General features: G+C 39.8%; 1 protein-coding gene across 4 annotated transcripts in view; it reads right to left on the bottom strand.

Annotated features, from left to right (window-relative positions):
• The window catches only part of LOC125455043 (lutropin-choriogonadotropic hormone receptor-like), a 179,287-nt gene that overhangs the window by 36,945 nt on the left and 120,259 nt on the right, over nt 1-22,083 (bottom strand). For all 4 annotated transcript variants that reach the window (XM_048536546.2, XM_048536547.2, XM_048536548.2 and 1 more), the window contains exon 4: nt 12,693-12,767. In XM_048536546.2, coding sequence (XP_048392503.2) covers nt 12,693-12,767 — 75 coding nt within the window. The remainder of the gene's footprint in view (nt 1-12,692; nt 12,768-22,083) is intronic.

The following is a 22,083-nucleotide window of genomic DNA, read 5'->3' as shown; positions in this document are numbered from 1 at the left end:
GTTTTAATCAACCTACTCAGGTTGACATATGCCTAGGGCAGGTGTGAATTGAACATGGACCTTCCGATCAGTCATAGAACTGTTCATTTCACAATCGTTCAATCTGGTTGCTTATGGAAAGTACTCAGAAACTAGCCTGTTCACAGATCCCCAAAATGCCAAGTTTCTCTGACAGTGACATAAGCAGCCTGTACAAATTGCTGTGCACAATTCTGTTGACATTAGTGGTACATGGGCAGTCTAACTAATAGCAAATGCTTAATGCTCTGATACATTGAAATTGCGGTGTGCTTTCCATGGCATTCTGTAAGAGCAATGTCACCAAGTTCGCTTCTTATAGAGACCCAAAGAGGTGATTTGGCATTTTTCAGACTGAACAACATTTCATAATATCTGCCAGTAAACAGCAGCAGTATATAAAGACTGACCTCAGAGTCACTATTCATATTGTTGGCATTCTCTGAAGTCATGATTGTACTTGATTGTTATCAAGAAGTCTTTTGAACCTTTTTGCATGAGCAGAAAGAAGTTCTATTCTCAGTATCTAGTAACTCTGAGGTCATTTTTGGTCCAAAATGTTGTGCGTACATGCCCTGCTCCAGTTTTGAGCTGAAGAATATAATGCAGCACGGAGGGAGTGCTGCCAGAGTCGCCGTCCTTAAGGTCAGATGATAAACCGAAGCCCTGTCTGCCTGGTGGGTGAACACAGAATATCCCATGACACCACCTTGAAGAAAAACAGAACTAATTATCTTTTGTGATAACAAGGTGTAGAGCTGGATGAACACAGCAGGCCAAGCAGCATCATGGGAGGAGGAAAGCTGATGTTTTGGGCCTGAACCCTTCTTCAGAAAAGGGGGCGGGGAAGGGGGTTCTGAAATAAATAGGGAGAGATGGGGAGATGGATAGAAGATGGAAAGATGAGAAGATAGTGTAGTGGAGAAACTACCAAGAGATGCAGAGAATTCTTCAGGAAGTTAAACTTTTATTTGCAAACAAAAGCTGTGACAATCAGAAAGTGGTTTCCCGATCGTCCCCGATCCTCGGGGCTTGTTATCCTTTATACATTTTCGGTTATCGTGCTTTTTCTCAGGTTGCCAGCATGCCCAATGGTGTCAGTAGGGGTTATCTTTCTACACTTAGGCAGTAAGTCAATGCTGTTAGTTTATGTTATCTTTCTGCTTCTGCCACTACGGCTGTTTCTTCTTCAAACTAAGATAATGATTATTTATTATAACATCTGCCACAATGGTCTCTTCTACTCCAAACTTAATCTTTAAGATAGCGATTATTTATTACTACATCTGCCACAATGGTCCTTCGCCTTGGGTCGACCCCATTACATCATTGCAGTCCTTGCTTCTAAGTTGCATGCTTTAATCAACCTAATTAAGCTGCCTTTAATAGCTAGCTTAGTTATACTACCATTGTTCTACACTCCCTTGACCTATGCTCAAGCACCTCATTCTATTAAAGCACAGCATTTCATTGATTATTGCAACATTCCATAATTCAGTACATCATCCTACTGATCACTGTAAGATTTAACCCTTTGTCTGCGCCTATATTTTTTTCCATCAATAGGTGGGGAAGAGGTAGACAGGTCAAAGAGGCAGGGATGTAACTAGTAAAGGTGAGTGTAAGTGGAGAGGTAGGGAGGAGATAGGTCAGTCCAGGGAGGACGGACAGGCTGAGGGCGCAGTATGAGCTAGTAGGTAGGAGATGGGGGTGGGGCTTGATGTGGGAGGTGGGGTAGGTGGGAGGAAGGACAGGTTAGGGATGCGGGGGCAAGCTGGGCTGGTTTTGGGATGCATTAGGGGGATGGGAGACTGTGAACCTTGTTATCTCAGATTCTCCAGCATCTGCAGTTCCTACTATCTCTGAAATAATTATCTCTTGTATTTTGGCCAATACTTATCTCTTATTCAACTCTGTAGGAGTGGTCAATACACAAACTGACTGTTGCATTTCTCACTTTACAGCAACAACTATACTTTAAAAGTCTAGGCTATACATCAACTATGCTTTGAGGTCATGAAAGATGCAAACTAGAGGAATCTTCTCTCTTACTACAACATTGAATCATTTACATGCCCCTGTCACAGTGCATTTATTTTGTGTTACGCATTTGAGTTAGGTTTCATTTGAAGTGGAAACCAGAATGGAAGAATGATCCCCGAATGTTAACCTATTATGTTTTGTCTGCTGTCAACATTGGTGCAAGCATAGACAAATTCTGATTGCCAACACAATCAGTAAAATCACTACTAAACATGCATTTGATAACTTGAAGAGGTTGCCTGGACAGATTGGATGAAGCATTAATACAGTGTTACCCTGTCGCGATGCCACCACTAACTCGTTCACATCTCACATCTCTACGATCATTGTCAGATGCTGCATGCTTCATAACTTTTGCACAGCAAAGAAAATTTTCCGTGAACGAAGAGCGATGGGGTCAAACGAAGAGCATAGATCCAGATTTTTTGACTGTTTCACATCTTTGAAGAGCTTTCAAAACCATGGGCAGAATCAAAAGCAGTTATTATGCCCTCACTTCCAACTATTTCCATTTTTGCCAGGAGGGCATTGTGGATGAGGTTTGATTAGCATCTTTCTATTCCATTATACTGTATATCAAACACCGTCAAAACTCCAGACCCTGCATCCACTCTCTACGCAGCACTGTCCTTGAAGAAATCCACAGCAGACAATCTCTCAGTCTGAAAATAATCAATCCCTAACTATACTTCCTTTGAGTGAGTCAACTTTAACTTCAGGCTCAAAAACTTGCTAGAAACATTCAACAGGTCTGAAGCATCTGCAGAGAGAAATCAAAGTTAACATTTTGGGTCCAGTGACCCTTCTTCAGAACTGATGGTAGCTAGGAAAAGGTTGATATTTATGTTGAAGAAAAGATTGGGGAGGGGACGGAAAGACATTAGGTGGAGACAGAGCCCAAAGAAAGAGAAAAACACTTGGACAGATGAATGAGTGGGTAAAGGTGAGCCAGGGAGAATAAATAGCTCCTAATGGGGTCTGACATTGGGCTGCATGTGATAGCAGCCCATTTGATGACACAGCTTGGTGTGTGGGGTGTGTGGTCTACCATATTTGCTGCTCACAATGCGGTCTCCTCTATATTGGGGAAACAAAGCATAGACTGGTTGACTACTTCACTAAACACCTACATTCTATCCGCAAAATGGTCCTGAGCTTCCAGTTGCTTGCCACTTCACCACCATGGTCCCTGACCAAAATCTCTGTCTCAGGCTTGCTGCAGTGCTCCAGGGAAGCTCAGCTCAAACTGGAAGAACAGTCCCTGATTTTCCACTTGAGAACTCAGTAGCTTTCAGGGTTTAATATGAAATTCAACAATTTTAGAGTTGAGCATCTTTTCCTGTACCCTTACCCCCAGCCTTACCCAGACCCATCAGGCCTTGTCATCACATGGGCTGTAACCACACACAAACCATTGTCAGCTACTAATACTCCCTTTTGACATCTATCATTCTCACAGGCTGACCTTTACCCCTTGTTTGTCTGTCTAACTGTTCTTCTCTCTCTTTGGGTTCTATCTCCACTTATTGTTTACTCTTTTCCCCTCCTCCCACTCAGTCTTCTGCATAAATGCCAATCTTTTCCTAGTCACCAGCAGTTCTGAAGACCTGAAATGTTAACTCTGATTTCTTTGCATAAATGCTGCCAGATCTGCTGAGCTTTTCCAGCAATTTCTGTTTCTATTTCTGATTTCAAGCGTCCACAGTTTTTTTGCTTCTTTTTTAACTCCAGACTGACAGTTTGCCCAAATTTTGATGAACTTCCATCTCTTTATGGAGGTTCCTGTGCGGCAAATCGATGAATGCCTTTTGCAAGTCCCGAGATACTGCATTACCTTTCTGAAACTTCTTTGTTACTCAAAAATAATTCAAGCAATTTAACCTGACAGTTTAACTCACAAAAAAAAGGTAGTTCTCCTTGATTGACCTACGACTTTTAAAATAAATATCACTTTATAATAACTTTAAACAAAAATACATGTGTATTGTTAGCTGGATAATTTCTAGTGTACTACACTGATTTTCTACTTCCAAACACTTCCTTCTCAGCTGGTCTGAAGACATGTTGATTAAGAAATGTCTCCTGTACATATCAAAAAATTCTTCTCCTTCATTAATTTTAGCACTGACCTAGATATGGGTAATTTTTCTTGTACTCCTTTAGATGGAAATCCTCATTATTCAAAAATTATTATAGTTTTATGTTGGGGCAGGGCAGGGCAAAGAGAGGGATCCCAAGTTGATCTCATTCGAACAGAGCATTGAGCCCAGGCAGTTGACATTAATCTAAACCATATTGGTAAAACTAATTAGGCTAACAATTGATACACTGGATCTGATGATCAATATTGCTGAATGTTGAAAGAGGAAGTGTAGAGATAATGGTTGCTTTGGTGGCCACCTTTCAAAGTTCTTTAGATTCTGGAGTGGTGATTAAAGATTGCAAGGTAACAAGGATAACCCTACTATTTAAGAAAGAAGGGTAAGAGGAAATGAGGAATTAGACACATTTAAAATTAATATCAGTGAAAGGTGAAAGTATGTAGAATCTAGAATCTATTAACAGAATATGATGACTGGATGTTCGAAATGATGGTGTGACCGATCAAAGTCAACATAGATGCATGAAAATGTATTGGAGATTTCTGTAAAATTCAATTGGCAAAATAGCTAAGGGGAAAACCAGGGTCTTTCCATAAGGTTAATACAAGAGGTTAGTGACCAAAATTAGAATATGTGAGAGAGAGGAAATATATTGACATGAATGAGAATTGTCAGTTAGCAGAAAACAGAAATTAGGAATAAATGGCTCAATTCCGAGTTAGTAGGTTGTGACAAATTGGGTACCACAAGAAATTGTGGGCCAGCTATTCACAATCTATATGAATTATTTGGAATGCTTACTTTGGAATATCAGGCAACTCAATTGCTTAGTTCATTGAAAGTCAAGCTTGTTGATAGTTCTACCAGATGCATGGAAATTCTAACAAAAAGGATTGACCCCACAGGCAGCAAATATTATGCTTCAGGTTGACGTCAAGCTACCGTAGCATCAATGCGATTAGTCAATCCAAATCTGCACAATTATAGCAAGCAGATGGTTGACACACTATTTGCCGACACTTTTGTTATTTATCCTGTGGAAAACTGAAAGGAGGAGGAGAAGGCATGGCAGTTCTATCACATCACAGATTTTGCTGAGTCATTAGCATGATAAGCTTTACTCAGATGGGCACCCAGCCCCTGACATGCAAGCCTCTGGCATTCATGAACTACAGGGGGTTCCACTCCATTTATGAACCAATGACTAGCAAAACAGAACCATGGCAATGAGTGCCCATTTCTTAGAGAGAAGTCAGAACACATTTATTTTGATGTAGTTTGCTGTGCAGGGGACCATGGATAATCATTGTAATCCTAGGCCATGGCACTATTACAACAGACCCTAACACCAGCTAATTACAAATGAAATCAAATGAATGAAGTTACCCCAAGACCAATAGCATAAAATATAAAGGCATCTTGAAAGGATGTCGCAGTACCCTCCAACCTCTGAAACCACTGAACTCTCAGCTGCAGCCCCAATCTAGACTAGGAGGTTGCTGTGAATAATCCCCACACTGGCAGATGTTCATCAGCGGTATGAATGTAAATCTTGCAACATTACCAGCCTCATTTTCTTCATGTGGGATCAACAAAATATGCCTTCATTTATCATGTTAATAAGCTCTGGAAATATTCTTTACGATTTTACTATATATTGACTCTATTGGAGCACTTATATCTGTGTAATAGAAAATATGGCAATAACAGCAGCTGTGTAAAAGAATATCCTTTGGCAGCAATTTTATTGAAAATAGAAGATGGACATAGATCAGTGCTGAAAATGTTAAACCAAGCTTTGCTTGGGCTAAATTGTGCAAAAATCAATCATGCTCAGTTCTTGAGGTTTGAAGCTGGGAGGTATAGATGCTACTGATTAGGTTATGTAAAATGTGTAGAATAACATTGTCTGAACAAATCTATCAAGCTGATTAGTAACTATGATGGTTTAGTGGCAGATGGTGACTAATTCTCATTGACATGCAAATTTTATGGGTAACAACTATAATAACAAAATATGAATGCAATGCACAACTTAATGAGGTGCATTTATTAAGATGGTATTGAAAAATATAAGCTGAGTCATTAAGATTAAATGTTGTCATATTTTTGTGATATACCTAGTTATGACTGCAATAAAGGTATAATTAAATACTTCACTTATCGAATATCATGGAATTATTTAATCTTTCAGGAAACTATTTTCCCCATTTTTGGTCTTCAAAGTTAAGAGACTTTTTAAAGGTTACTTTCAATTCATTAACATATTTAGATCCTAATCTGATTCATATTCCCAGCAGATCTGATAAGGTTTTTAAAAAGGGATTCTCACTTCAATTAAGCTCTATATAATTTACATTTATTTTGAATTTAAACTGCTTTCTTCAGACACAATTATCTCTTGCAGTGCAATAATTTCTCCCTGCACTGTTGTGATCATACTTGACATTTCCTTTAGCGTGCTTTCTTCAGGGATCTCAGAATACCAAGGAATAACCAAATCTTTTCTCTTACTCAGTCACTCATTTCTAGAATTGAAACCCCTCCAGCTGCATATATCATCTATTAGACAGAGAGTATTCCTCCGCACAACGTAACCATATAAACTTGTATCGAAAGTATTAAAACCAAAATGGATGAACTCAGATCCAGGCTTACCTACCAGAGGGAACTGAGAGATTGTTGTGTGCGCTGCTTCACAGAGGCTTGGTTCACCCCTGCCATTCCCAACTGTGCTGTACAAACTGAAGGGTTCTCCTTACACTGCATGGACTACATAGCATCCTCGGGCAAATCGAAAGGCAGTGGGCTATACCTACTGATCAACGCTTCCTGGCGCTCGGGTGTAGAGATCCTGGCAAGCCACTGCTCCCTGGACCTAGAATACCTTACAGTAAAATGCTGTCCTACTACCTAACTCAAGAGTTCACCTCTGCCATCCTGACAGCAGTTTACATACCACCCATTGCAGATGGAAAGAATACTCTAGATGTGACTTACACCACCATAAATACTGCAGAGACAAGATGCCCCGATCCCTATTTATTGTGGCCAGTGACTTCAACTCAGCCAATCTCAAGTAGGTGATACCAAAATATCACCAACACATCTCCTGTCCCACCAGAGCACCGAACATTCTGGACCACTGTCACCATCATAAAAAAAAATCAAAGACACCTACCGCTCAATCCCCCGCCTACACTTTGGAAACTCCAACCAGAGGGTGTTCCTCCTCCCGGCTTATAAGCAGAAGCTGAAACAGGAGAATCCTTCATGAAAAGAAATACAGAGTTGGTCCGAGGCAGCAGAAGGTCACCTCCAGGGCTCCTTGGACTTGGTGGTCTGGACCGTGTTCAAGTGTTCAGCGGAAAACCTAAACAAGTGGGTCATCACTGTTACCAGCTTCAGTAGCAAATGCTTGGAGGACTGTGTACCAAAGAAGTCAATCTGAGTGTTCCCCAACTGTAAATCATGGATGAACGAGGAAATCCACTGCCTACTGAAGACCAGATGTGCGGCTTTCATGTCAGGTGACCTGGACCAATACAGAAATCCAGATATGACCACCACAAAGCCATCGGGGAGGCCAAGAGGCAGCACTAGACCAAATTAGTGGCCCAAACCTGTCCAACAGACTCCCGCCACTGAAAGCAAGACATTATGTGATACAAAATGAAACAGTGTAAGATAGCAGATATAGACACATCCCTCCCTCTCCTTGTTGAAAAACAAACCTAATTGTTTTGCATTTTGCACAAGATTGCTGTGCTGTAACACAATGTAAAACATATGAGTTATGTATTTTCCAAATTGAAAATCATCCCCTGACTCTCTTTGACCCATTAGCAAGTTCTGCAAGGAGTTTTACAGGCCAATACCTAGAGACAAGCCAGTTCCAGATAGCTCACTTCAGCCCTCACTTTGAAAATTGCTTCCCAGGAGTGGATGCTCATGATTGATTGAAAGTTCTGGCCAAAGACATGGGGTAAATTTTACAGAGATAATGGAAACTACAGATGCTGGAGAATCCGAGATAACAAAGTGTGGAGCTGGATGAACACAGCAGGCCAAGCAGCATCTCAGGAGCACAAAAGCTGACGTTTCGGGCCTAGACTATTGGGCTGTGATCTGAATTATTCTAATTACATTAGTTTTACTCCTGAGGTGATACTCAGCATTGGTCAGAAGAACGATATAATAGCAGAGCTATGCATTACTAAACCTTTGAAAGAATGCTGCAGTGTGTGAGTCTGGAAAGGTTAAATAACAAAAATAAAGTTGCTGGGAAAGTTCAGCAGGTCTGACAGCATCTGTGGAGGAAAAAACAGAGTTAACGTTTCGAGTCCGGGGAAACTTCCTCAGAACCTTCTGAGGAAGGGTCACTAGACCTGAAACATTAACTCTGTTTTATCCTCCACAGATGCTGCCCTGAACTTCTGAACTTTCCCAGCATCCACAGTTCTTTTCGTTTTTATCTGGAGGGGTTAATGCTTGATTGCAAAAAGTACCATCTATTGTGATGCCAATATGAGGACTTGGTGGGAGAGTAAAGTGGGATCTCATGTGAGCTGGATCTAAGGCTCAGTCTTTCCAACACTAATTTCGGAATGCAGAGCTGACTTTTCATAATCTGTAAATAGTTACAGTGATGCGATAAACTGCATCTTGTTTATCAGTAAGACTTCTTTGGAGTAGATAATATCTACCTTTGCACATACTAGGTTACAGAAGCCTCTAAAGGACTCATACATGGTATAATGACAGCACACAAAACAAATACTTTGATGTTATCATTTGGCCATATGCATAGTTTCTCTAAGGCAATAATGTGTTAATTGTTGTGTCTTCCTTCAGTTGAGGATAATTGTTCTTAGACTGCTCTTTAAGCAAGCTAAAAGCCGGACTGTCTTTTCTCAATAATGTGATGGCTGAAACAGATTAAAGGTCATTTTGTTGTGGGGGGTCTTATGTTGCATGTTGAACAGTATGTTTTTCTTTTCAAACAAAAACAAATTTTACCGGTGCATTTGTGGAATATTTGATTTCTGTCTCAACATTGCTCTTGAGTAGTATGCCCAAGGTTAGTTGGTGAATATATATTGAATGTGCTGTCAAATATGAAAGCAAGTGACAATGACAGAAAGTACATGTGCTGTTCAAGATGTGGACACATTATAAATACATTAAATTCAATATGAAACCCACCGTTAAATATTGGTGAATTCGAGGGTTGGTGAAACTGGAAACAATTATGAAACATGACCCAAATCAATGGTTATGATTAATAATGGGGTCATACATTCATCAGCTTGAGTCTGCTCTCTCATTCAGCAAGACCATCACTGATTTGATTGTGGTCTTAACTCACCTTCCTAATTGCGTTGCACTAACCCTCATCCCACCATTACCCTTATTGATTATAAATTTGTTCAACTCAGGCCTGAAAAAATGCAATGACCTAACCTCTGCTACTCACTGAGGAAGAGAATACCAAAATCAAAGACCCTGCTGAGAAAAAAAAAGTATTCCAACCTCATTTCTGCCTTGTAACTCACCTCCTGAATCCTAAAGACCTGTAGCCTATCTACAAGGCACAAGGCAGGAATGTGACAAAGTATCTACAAGGTACAGTGTGATGAAATACACTCTTGCCTGGATGAGTGCAGCTCCAACAACACTCAAGACACTTGGCGCTATTTGAGACAAAGCAACTTGCTTGATTGAAACTACATCCACAAACATTCAGTCCTCCACCGCCAATGCTCAGTAGCAGCTATGTGTACTATCTGGAAGATGCACTGCAGAAATTCACCTTAGGCAGCACCTTCCAAACCTACGGCCACTGCCATCTAGGGGACAAGGGAACAGTGAGATAGGCAACACCACCGCTTACAAGTTCCCCTCCAAGTTGTGTGTGATCCATACTTGGAAATATATCACTGCTTTTTCAGTGTACTTAGGGATCAATTCTCAAATTCACTCCCCACTGGAATTGTGGGCCACCCACAATTGCATGTCATTTGCGGTAGTTTAAGAAAGCAGCCTTTTGCCACATTTTCAAGGGCATATAGGGATGGTCAATAAATGCTGACCAGCCAGCGACAACCACATTCCATGAGTGAATATAAAAAAAAGTCTCTATGCGACCAACTTTATAAAGTTGCAATATTCTGAGTTCAAACATTGACACCTTCTCGCAACTACACGTAATCTGACTGTTGCCAACAGTCTGCAGCATGGCTATCCACCCAAACTCTATGTCTGTGTATGTCTATATTGTCAAGTTCACTTCACTGCATGAATGATTACTCTTGTAATTATTGTGTGATCTTTCCTCATGCTCACTTATGATCGGCTACAATTTTCCTTCATATGTTATTGGCACAATCCATTATCAGAAGCGATAGCCTCACTGTTGCACTGGCACTTCCATTACCATTCTCCCAAAAATTCATTGCTTTGACCTCTTCCCTTGAGTAAGGGCTGGCACTGAGCATAAATCTCCTTGCTTCCTGCATTGATGCCCTCTTGTTTGGAGTTGTGCAGTTCGATTAAGAAATTAACTTCCAATTATTGACTTTGCTTCTTACCAAAAGTATGCAAAAGGTCAATTAAGCACTTACTGCACTGCACCAAAGTTCTGCAAGTATCAACAGCACACGTTGAGTTCTTTGGTGACCTTCTTTGACTTTGGGGATGTTTCTGCTGTTTCAGAAACAAAATGTTCTTCTTGACTTGGCCAATGTTATTATGGCCTTCAGCCAGGCGTAATGAATCCTGAGGCTTCACCAAGATTGATACCTTATTGACCCAAAATCCTGTTCCCTCGGGCCTGTCACTCCATGATTGTATCCACTTTGAAGGTTGATAGGTGCCCCTTTAAATGGTGCTTGCCACTTCCAGATCTCACCTTCCGGTATCATCCACCATCTGTAATTGGACAAATATCAGGGCAACCACCCTACATTGGTCATCTCCTGCAAAACACTGAGGTGTGGCAAACTTTTACCTCTAATGGGGTCACTATACAGAAATGGTCTTGATACAATATAGCCTTTAATTTCCTCTCTTTATTTCAGCTTCAATAGCTAATTTTAAATTGACTTAAAGGTTTAGTCAGGAAAGAACATCAAAAATACTGTAAGAGAAATTAATAAAAAGAACATTGTTCTTTTGTTTTCTTAAGGATAATTGATACCCGGAAGAATGTATCAACATTGTCATCATTCCTGATATTTCAGTGCAATGTGAGATATTGTTTTGATGCAAGTGGAAGTTTTAACTCAAACACTAGCTTCTGGATGTCTACAATTCATCGCATGTGTGCAATTGTTGAACTCTACTGTCTGATTTACACTTTAATAATGGTGAGATCTGTTTACTCCACCTTTATTTCTATCGCAAAATAAAGCTTAATGTACCAGAGTACAATAAAACTAGACAGCACCACAAAGTCAGCTAGTGTGAGCCACAAATCCTGAAAATAATGTGTTCACTCAGATCCCACTGGAGCTGAATCTTATTGTTTACTCTCTGATTCAAGCAGTTAGTGCAATATGTTCAGCAGGTTCATATCCTAAGTTCCCTATCTGTCCTCCAACCTTTTCCTTTGCCCAGTTAATCACTCAGCAGGAGATGGTAGGAACTGCAGATGCCGGAGATTTCTGAGATAACAAGGTGTAGAGCTGGATGAATCCAGCAGGCCAAGCAGCATCAGAGGAGCAGGAAGGCTGACGTTTTGGGCCTAGACCCTTTTACTGAAGAAGGATCTAGGCCCGAAACGTCAGCTTTCCTGCTCCTCTGATGCTGCTTGGCCTGCTGTGTTCATCCAGCTTGACACCGTGTTATCTCAATCACTCAACAGGAGGCTGGTTTACCTGCCCAGCAGTCAGCCTACATGTCAATTAGATTGACTGCTGAGCAGGAAACAGAGAAAAAAAATTGCAATCGCAAAGTTGTGATCAGAGGTAATGGGAACTGCAGATGCTGGAGAATCCAAAATAACAAAGTGTGAAGCTGGATGAACACAGCAGGCCAAGCAGCATCTCAGGAGCACAAAAGTTGACGTTTTGGGCCTAGACCCTTCATCAGAGCTACTCTGATGAAGGGTCTTGGCCCGAAACATCAGCTTTTGTGCTCCTGAGATGCTGCTTGGCTTGCTGTGTTCATCCAGCTTCACACTTTGTTATCTTGCAATCATGAAGTTGTTGGAAAAGCTCAGCTGAAAAGCTTTCGGTTTTTAAAAGTATTGCAGTGAAGTTCGACAGGATCTCCATATTCCCACCTGTGCATTCATTGGCAGTATCTGGTTTCTCTTGCATCACTCCCACTTTACTGCCGTTATCAGAGCCAACAGATTTTATGATTGATATCAAACACAGAACCAGAGCACTGTTTCTTGTCTCCTTTGAAGTTCAATTACAAAATTTGGGATCTATCTCGCAATTGATTGCAACTACAGTGCTTGTTTTTTCGCACAAATAAATACACATTGTACATTGCTTGTCAAAAAACAAGAGCATTCCTTACATGTATCTGAGATGGGGAAGATTTCCAAATGCGTCTTGATCAATATGCACCAGAAGCTGTGCTTTATCAATTATTCTGCAAAGCAATAACAAGAAAGAGTGATTCATTATTCTCAATTTTGTAAAGTGCTCAGCACAAACTGTTAACATGGCAGCGATAAAACGAAACTGACTATATTGTAAATCCTGTCATACTGACAACTGGTTATAACTATTATAAAGTGTGAAAGAGAGTGATTAGTATGCACCAGGTTTCAGAATCTAAACAGGTGAGACTGGAGGAAACGTGTGGGTGATAGTTTTTCTTTTGACAGCTGCCCTAACCATGAAGCACCGTTGAAGATTTTAAAACATTAAGAGCTGGAATTACCCCTTGCCAGACAGTTGTTATTCAAACATTGATCGGGGTTACACATGGGGATTCTACAGAATTCCCGGTCTAGCACACCCTCAAGTAATTGCCCAGAAAATTAAATTATTGAAACAGAATTTTCCATTTGACAGCTCCTATATATCTGAAGCCCTCTGAAATTCTGAACTGAAATTGGAGACTCCAGATAGCTCTGAGGAAATTAAGGAAAACTTGGGAAAACTTAGATGAAAATATATCGTCTGACTCTTGAGTACCTATTAAACAGATCCCATGCTTAGATCAGACACCCACAGCTTCACCAACTTTCAGAGCTCTTGTATAACCTCCTCAACATTCCCCTAATGGACCCCCTCACTCCTTTATGCCCCAACAGACCTGACCCAACACTCTCTTTCTCTTCCCAGTGCATGCGACTCGACATGCCTTCACCTCCCTTTGTCTGACTCTACTATCCTGTTGGTGGACCCGATTCCAGCCAACTCCACCATCACTGAACCCAACCTGACCCCGTCCCACAGCCTGCAGGACCCAACATGCTCATAGTCGCCATCACCACCACAACAAGCTATCATTTTAATTGCACGCTGGCATGTTTTCACTTAGCGGCTTACTAGCTTCACACTTTGCATTTTGTCCACCTGATACTCAACTAGCATCCTGTCCTGGCATGCCAAACTTTCCCCACCTGTCACCTGTCTCAGCTGGCACCCTACCAACCTGGATCCCTATTCCTCCCTTCATACCTGGTACTCTATTCTCCCAGCATCTAACATTGCACTCACATGCTTACAGTTTGACAACAGTTGTTGAAGTTGTTGCATTTACATTTCAGAACATGGAAATGAACTGCTTTAGAAAAGGGGGCATGGTTTGCTTTCCTCTGACCGTTCTACGCCACAGAAGAACCATAAGAATGGAAGTATGCCTCTGGATTCCTGAGCGAAATTTCTTCACTGAAATGCAGAATTCCTTTTCTCACACAAAAGAAGGGGTAGAATGGCAATCTGTGTGAATGCCACTCCTTGGAAAATCAAGGCCTTTGTGTCAGACAAAGATACAAGATTCCTAGTCTGCACCATGACACAGAAATGTTACAGGCAAGGCATTGATACATGTTTCCTTCTTTAGAGTAATAAACCATCATTAAGGTGCTGCAATTGGATTCATATGATGAAATATTTTTTCTGCATCTGTATGTTCTGCAGGTTAGCAGCTGTAATATGGTAGTTAGCCAACTGTTACATTTGAAACACTATATTTTCCAAGGGTTGTACATTTGATTCCATCTAGGAACAGGAGTAGGACCTTATTGAAGGTTTTAATAGGTTACGCTGATCAGTTCAAGGGTTAGTGAACAGCAATTAGTGATTAGAGATAACAATGTGTAGAGCTGAATAAACACAGCAGGCCAAGCAGCATCAGAGCAGCAGGAAGGCTTTCGTTTTGGGGATGGGTCTAGACCCAAATCGCCAGCCTTCCTGTTCCTCTGTTGCTGCTTGGCCTGCTGTGTTCATCTAGCTCTACACTTTGTTATCTCAGATTCTCCAGCATCGGCAGTTTCCACTTTCTCTGAAGCAATTAGTGATTAGTCAGTTAGCAGTGAAAGATGGAAATGACAAGCACCATATAACCAAAGTATCACTATTAGCTGGAAGGAGCCAGGGGCTCAGTCAATCTCTGGGAGCTATTTGGCAAGTCAGAGCCTTTGGGGCTCAGAGAAACCTTTTGTGAGCTGATAGCAGGTTTGAAGTGTCTGCAGGTTCTGCTCTCTACCGGCAGGCAATGGGGTTCAGGGCAGCCGTGGGCACTTGCCAGTCAGTGGAGCTGTGTGATGCTTTCTGCCAGAGTATTTGGGTAACTCAAAGCCTATATGTAGTTGTGTATTCATGAAGCTGGTAGTTGGACAAAGGAATACCCATGCTTGGGGGTGTTCTGCTTAGAGCAGCTAGAGAGTTTGAATTGTGACAGTGAACAGATGCTGGAGTGCAGCTTCATGAGTCCGGTGGGAACACATTCTCAGAAGAAACTGAACAACTGGGAGGTTCAGCAAGAGTTCAAGCAGTCTGGGTTGGTGCAGTGTTTAAACTGGAGAGAAATCAAAGAAGAGGAAGAAGACTTGTTTCAAACGATTTTCGTGGCTCATTGACTTCTCAGTAGGTTGCTGAGAAATTTGTGAAACATAGCTTTGTAGCTCTTTCCATATAATATGCAATTGGTGGTTTGTTCTGCTTCAGTTTGCCTGTTAATTTATATTTACCTCATGTTGATTCTGGATGTTAGAGAGTAAAACATATTGTCAATTGTTTACCTGACTGACTTTCTTCCACTTTTTAAAATTTGTGGAAATTTATGACTTTATTCTTTTAGTCATCAACTAGGGCTTTAATTTAGACAGAAGATTATTGGGTCCTAACCAGGTTGTAACTAAATTTGAGGATCAGATCTGGGATCATAACATCTCATATGTCGCTGCTATTTTCTGCATGGACCAATTGATATGGTCAATATGATTACAGTTTGTTTTCATTCATGCTGAGATGTAATGCACAGTTATTTAATACATTTTGACAATAAATAGCTCATGTCAAAATAAATCATTAGCATGGATTAAATTCTATCTTCCAAATATTTGAGAATAATGTTATAAAATGTAACAGCAATATGTCAAGCTAACACAACATAAAAACAAAACAGTAATTCCGAAGTATTTCATGTCGAAGAAATGCAAGTGAATATTGTAATAGCACGCTTAGGTCCTGTCACAATAAAATTACCACTCCAGATCACTGAGCAGACACATTAATTACATATGGTAAACCTCCAATACTTACCTGTTGGTGCAAACATGAAACCACATTTATTCATGTATTTATTTAATATCTTCAATGATGAAACACAGGCAAGATGTTTCACAGAGACATAAGTAAAAGAAACAATGAGGCTGAGTCATCAGGTGGAACCACAGGAATGGGAGAGAAAAAAGTCAGAGGAACAACACAGGGAGAAACACAAATGTCAGGTAATGTGTGAGGCAGCTTTCAGTGTAATTGGCAAATGGTAAGATACTTTAAAAATAATTATTGTTTTGGAATGCTTCAATTGCATTATTTCATGGTTAGAATAGCACAAGATAAAAAGAAGTCACCTTAGATCACTGCAGAGGGACAAGAGAATAGAACCTTGGAGCTGAATCTTATATATATTTCGACCAGGTGTCAGTTGTGTTGAATTTTTTGGAGGTTTTTCTACCATGAGTCTCAGAACGATCTCTGATCATACCTTACCAAACTTGCATCATAACTACCTACCCCATCCATATAATATTCCTCTCATTCAAACTATCCTGACATTACCACGTCATTTCTTGAACACTTTCCCATCATCAAGATATCTGCCCCAAAGACTGACATCCATGGGATCAATGCAATGTTTCAAAGGTTGCTGTGCACCTGTCAAGTTTGGGAATGTGCTATTGCACCTCACCAGCAATGTAATTGCACAACCATGCTGTTCTCAGCACATGGCCGATGCCCATGTTTTTCTTTAAATCTTTCTCCTCTCACCTTAAAAATATGCTCCCATGTCTTGAAATCTCCCTCCTAAGAAAAACACAATTATTATTAACTCCTTTTATACGCCTCATTATTTTACAAACTTCTATAAGGTCACATCTCAATCTCTTAAGTTCTAGCCTTTCTTTATAACTCAAATCTTCAACATCTGCGTAACCTTTCAATTGCTGTCAATTTGTGAGCTCATCAAGTTCTCAATTACTTTTTCCTCCTTGTTGACTTCAAATTCTTTGGCAATGACAAATGTAAAGTATGCATTTCATATATAAGCCATCCCCCAAATTGCATGGATAAGTCTCATTATAGATCCCAAATCTGCCCCAGTCCTCTATTTTTAGCATTCTTTTAGTATTTATATACCTATAGAAGATATTGGATTTAGCTTTATGTTAGCTGTAAACCTTTCTTTCATATCCACTTTACTTTCCTTATTTGTCTCTGAAGCTTCTATATTCAGTTTGATTATCAATGGTATCCATTTGGCATCTGTCATAAACACATTTTTCCTTCTCTATCTTAATCTATACTTCCTTCACCATCCAAGGAGCCCTGTTTGTTTGTCCCATCGTCCCACTTTGAGGAAAATTATCTTGGTTGAGTCTAAACTATCCCCTCTTAAAAATCAACCCATTGTTTAGTTTAACTTCCAAAACTTTGAATCCAAATTATCTGCCCCAGATCCATTTTTTTTCCAGTTCAATTAGATTTCCCCAGTCAATTATTCTTGCTCCAAATGTTTGATTCCTTTTGCATTTATAAATGAAGATTCAACAATCTTTGATGCCCATGTGAGATATCAGATCTCAGAATAAAACCTCAGCTTCCTGTACTTTCAAAGCTTTCTGTTCTTCCTAATGAGATCTAATGATTACTGGAATATTGTTCCTAAATTCTTCAGGGATCATAGCTTCCTTATATTTCAAGCATCACAGCAAATAGTACTACAACATACTTTTCCTCATAATCTAAAAGTATCTAGTTTTTTCCTTCTTCCCTTGCAGTCCAAAAGCTTAACTGACTTAATATGCTTGATAAAAGCTTAACTTTTATTGTGTTATTCACCAAGACACTTGTAAAATCATGATCCATGACACTTCGGGCCTTTGTACCTATGTAGCATGCATCTCAAATGAGGGAAACTATCTTTCAAGCTATTCTTCAGTAAATTTGGGCAATTGTCAAATCACAACTGAGTTCAAATACCCTCTAATCCATCAGATCTTTCTTCATCACATCAATAAAACATTTCATTTTCCAAGACTAACTCTCGCTTTCCTTTCTCATAGATGTTTGCAACTTCTGAAGACGGGTCCTGACCTGAAACGTCAGCTTTCCTGCTCCTCTGATGCTGTCTGGCCTGCTTTGTTCCTCCGGCTCCACACTGTGTTGTCTCTGACTTCAGCATGTGCAGGTCTTGCGATCTCCGGTTGTAATTAAAATGGTTTTTTAAGTTCCATTCATTACCTTCTTTCCACCCGCAATCCTTTTTCTATTATAAGCTGCTTTCTTATCAACTGACCCCAACTACTTCAATCCATGCTAGCCTTGGATCAGCCTTCTATTCTACCAATTCCAAACTCTGTACTTTATGGTCTGCTTTCTCACCCCATGATTTTACCCATAAGTTCAACTCTCCTGATAATTCTATTCACCTAATCCTGTTTAGGCAAATAAATCAGGGACAAAATTCCTTCTCCACAGAAGTTTCAATAACTGATCAAGCACTCACTTCATTTCATAAAATTCAGCCCAAATTCATGTCACCTTAACTTCAAACAATGTTCTCGTACAAATCTCAAGATCTGTGAGTTTGTAATTCTGCCAGAACATCCAGTTGGGATGATTTCAGCAGCAACTATTAACTTGTTCAATTTTCTTTTGAGCCTGAAGATCCAGATATTCACTAAAATCCAAATGTTTACTGAAATATTTAGGGTGCAGGTTAATGGTTTAAAACAAAAAAAAAATCGAATACTAACAGCAACTCTTTATCTTAAATAGTCACATAGGATAAAGCTTTTAAAAACACAAAGAATATAGTTGTTTATAGTCTGAATGCAACGTCTTAAATTGACTTTCTATTTCCAGCCATTTGACTTACACTCCTAATAAGTCTATATCATGTATCAGAAATTCAAAGATTAATCACTTAAGTACAGTTTCAAAGATTTATATAATGGTTATGATTCCTTGGCTCACTTACTGCTGAGTAAGATTGTCCCTTCAAACCTCCTCAAACAGCCCCACGTTTGAAGACTCCGTATTCACCACAAATGTTGATCAAGTCTTTAGGTGTAGATATATTGAGTCAAAAATATTTTCGTTGTAATATCCTTTAACGATGAAGATTTGCAGCTAAAACTCTCGATCACTTTCTTCTTGGCTTGGCTATCACAGAAGTTCAACTCATTGTGAGCAGTCCTTCAATGAATCTAATTGCTTTTAGCCAATGCATAGCTACTCAATGAATCCAGCTTAAAAGAAATGCTTCTTGCAGCAAGATCTTTCCAAAAACTCAAACCTTGCTTGAAAAAAAAAACACATATACGTCTGTTCACTCACATACATTAATTTTGTGTAGTTTATCTCCTACACAATTTGGTCACCTGGTGAGTGACTGGCATCAAGGACTTTATTAGAAATCATCTCTAAGAGGAAAAAAAAATTAATAGGGACCATAGCTACAACATAAAATGTGTTTTTTTTTCCTTCCCCTGAATCACATGAGCTATTACATTTATATGGAACAATTGCTACAGATTTTAAACCATATTTTAGGAAATAGGCTGGCATACATTGAAGGAAGATTCAATGAGGTACTGAAGGGACCTGGAAGAGAGCCAGTGACAATGCATCACATAGGATCAAACAATATGAGGAGAAATAAGAAGGTCACTCCCAAAAAAGCATAGTAGTTGGAGTTCAGAGTGGTGCACTAAAAATAACCCGCTACATTTTCAAAATTGTGCAAAAAGCCTAAGGCTTGTTTTTAATACATAGAGACATTTTAGAAATTGGCTAAGATCAGTAAAACAGTTCTCTGAGGTCGATAATGTATGCTCATTCCTGCTTTGACATATATTTTGATTCATGCTGGTTAAGAGCAGTATTAGACCATAGTGAGGAAAGGAACATTAACTAGAATGCAGTTACCATCTGTCCTCGCTGACGTTAAAATGACTTATAAAATGCAAAACTAATGTCAGTTTCCAGCTATGGGAAAATCAACTTCTTATCTATGCCATTTCCTGTTGCATTTATACAGAGCCATTTACAACCTCAGGATGTTCCAAAGCACTTCATAGCCAATGAAATGCTATTGAAGTGAAGTCATTGTTGTATTTTGCGAAACTTGGAAGTTAACTGCTGTACAATAAACAGCAATGAGCTGGCGGGCAGAGAATATTCTAATAGTGATACTAATTAGGGAAAGAGTAGGATATGAGAGAATCCCCTGCTCTTCTTCAAAATAAGGCATGAAATCTTTTCATTGATTTGATAAGGCAAATGGAGCAGGGGGGATTGTAACGAGGTCAACCAGTTGGACCGCTTCAAATATGAGTTCCCTGATTGGGGCTGTTAACCTGGTCCAATCAGTGAGCCCTGATTGACAGATATGAACAGGAGCATCAGAGACTCTGTTCACTCTGAGGAAGGGGGACCAGTGTCAAATATTACACACATGTAATTAAAGAGTAACTTAGTGATGGAATATTATCCTTTGTGGACTTAGGGGCATTCAGCTTAACAACTTTTCTGAAAGATAATGGCTTTGACAGTGTGTAACTCATTCTGTGTTGCACTGTGCTACTTCAGCATGGGCTGATATCCATGTTAGAACAGAATACAGGTCTTCAAGTAAGTCAGTCAGAACCTACATCAGGATATTGCCCAGTCAATTTCACAACTTAGTCAATACAATGTGCATTTAACATGAACAGCTAGGACAATTAGGAGAATTGCTGTGTCTGAAGCTGTATATCAGAAATCACTTCTTGCAGAAAGTGCAACAAGCTCTTAAATGTTTCAATAACTCGATGGTGCTCAGAAAATGTACTTCTCCAACTTTCCTCATCAAAATCTATCACTGCGCCCCTCTGTTCCCTTCCCACTCATAAATGCAACCAAATTATTCACTTCGTACTCTTTTGTTTTGAATTCTCTAACCTTACTTCACTCAATTATTTATTATCAATGACCTGTATCTGTACATTTCTCCATAATAGGAAATATTCTTTCAGTATCCACTCTCCTGAAATTTTTAAGACAACCCTTAGGTCACCCTTCAGATTTATATTTTCAGGAGAAACAGACTTATCCTGTATGCACTTTTATTGATTCATATATGCACACACTTTTCATATCATCCTTCCAAATCTATATTAGTTTTATAAAATTTTGACCAGAAATTGCTCACAATATTCTAAATGTGGTCTGATCAAAGCTCAATACAGTTTGACTTAACTTACTTATTTTCCAATTCAAATCAGCCAACAAGGGCTTAATGCTCGGCTTGTGTTTTTGCGGCCTTGCCAAGCTGGGACAAACCTTTTAGCATCATTAATATAACAATCAATGTTACAATGTTTGGCCGATTCTGAAGATCTCTATCTCAGGTATTGTGGAAAGCATCATGCTGTCTATATCAAGACATGTTATCCATTATCACAGTCTCAAGCAGTGCAGTTATTGATAACATTCAAGAAAAATCATTGCAGTATTTATTTTCAGGTCATAAATGCACTTGCACATACACAAAATCTGTTTGCAATCTTGTGCTTACAAATGTTTGCAAACATTGCTGTGTGTAGCATCAGTTGGTCAGAGGTGGGACTTTCCCCTGAGGGATCCTGCAGGGCAATAAATAGTTAAAGGAGGAAGGGAATGACTAGGGGGCATGCAATCAATGTTTCCCCACTTACTACCACAACCAGCTCTATGCCAACTCATGAAGCTAAAGTTGCTAGGATTTCCAACCAGAATGGGCTTCCCCTTCCAGCAGGTATAATATCTTCAGCAGTGGGATGCTCACTAGTTTCAACCGGCCCAATGGTGAGCGGGCTGCTGAACAGTTTTCCAATTCCCTAATGATTTGCTGTGGTATGGTTGACAGGCTTAATGTCCACTGCATTATGAATGTTCCTCACCTTCAAAGCTATCAGTGGACAGACTAAAATGGACCTGGTAAGGCATAGTCAGTGGGAGCTTTTTGACCTAATTTTTTTAATGAACTTATGGGATGAGGGCATTGCTATCTGTCCTAGAATTTATTGCCCAACCCTGACTGCCCTCAAGAAGGTGATCTATCTTTGAGAACGACTGAATCAATGTGCTGTAGGTACACCCACAATGCCATTAGGAACAGTATTCCAGGATTTTCCAGTAAAAACACTGAAAGAATAGCAATACATGTCCAAATCAGGATAGTGCAGCTTGTAGAGAAATTG

The sequence above is a fragment of the Stegostoma tigrinum genome, chromosome 9 (assembly GCF_030684315.1).
Source record: "Stegostoma tigrinum isolate sSteTig4 chromosome 9, sSteTig4.hap1, whole genome shotgun sequence".
Taxonomy (NCBI): domain Eukaryota; kingdom Metazoa; phylum Chordata; class Chondrichthyes; order Orectolobiformes; family Stegostomatidae; genus Stegostoma; species Stegostoma tigrinum.
This window is presented reverse-complemented; position numbering and strand designations above follow the sequence as displayed.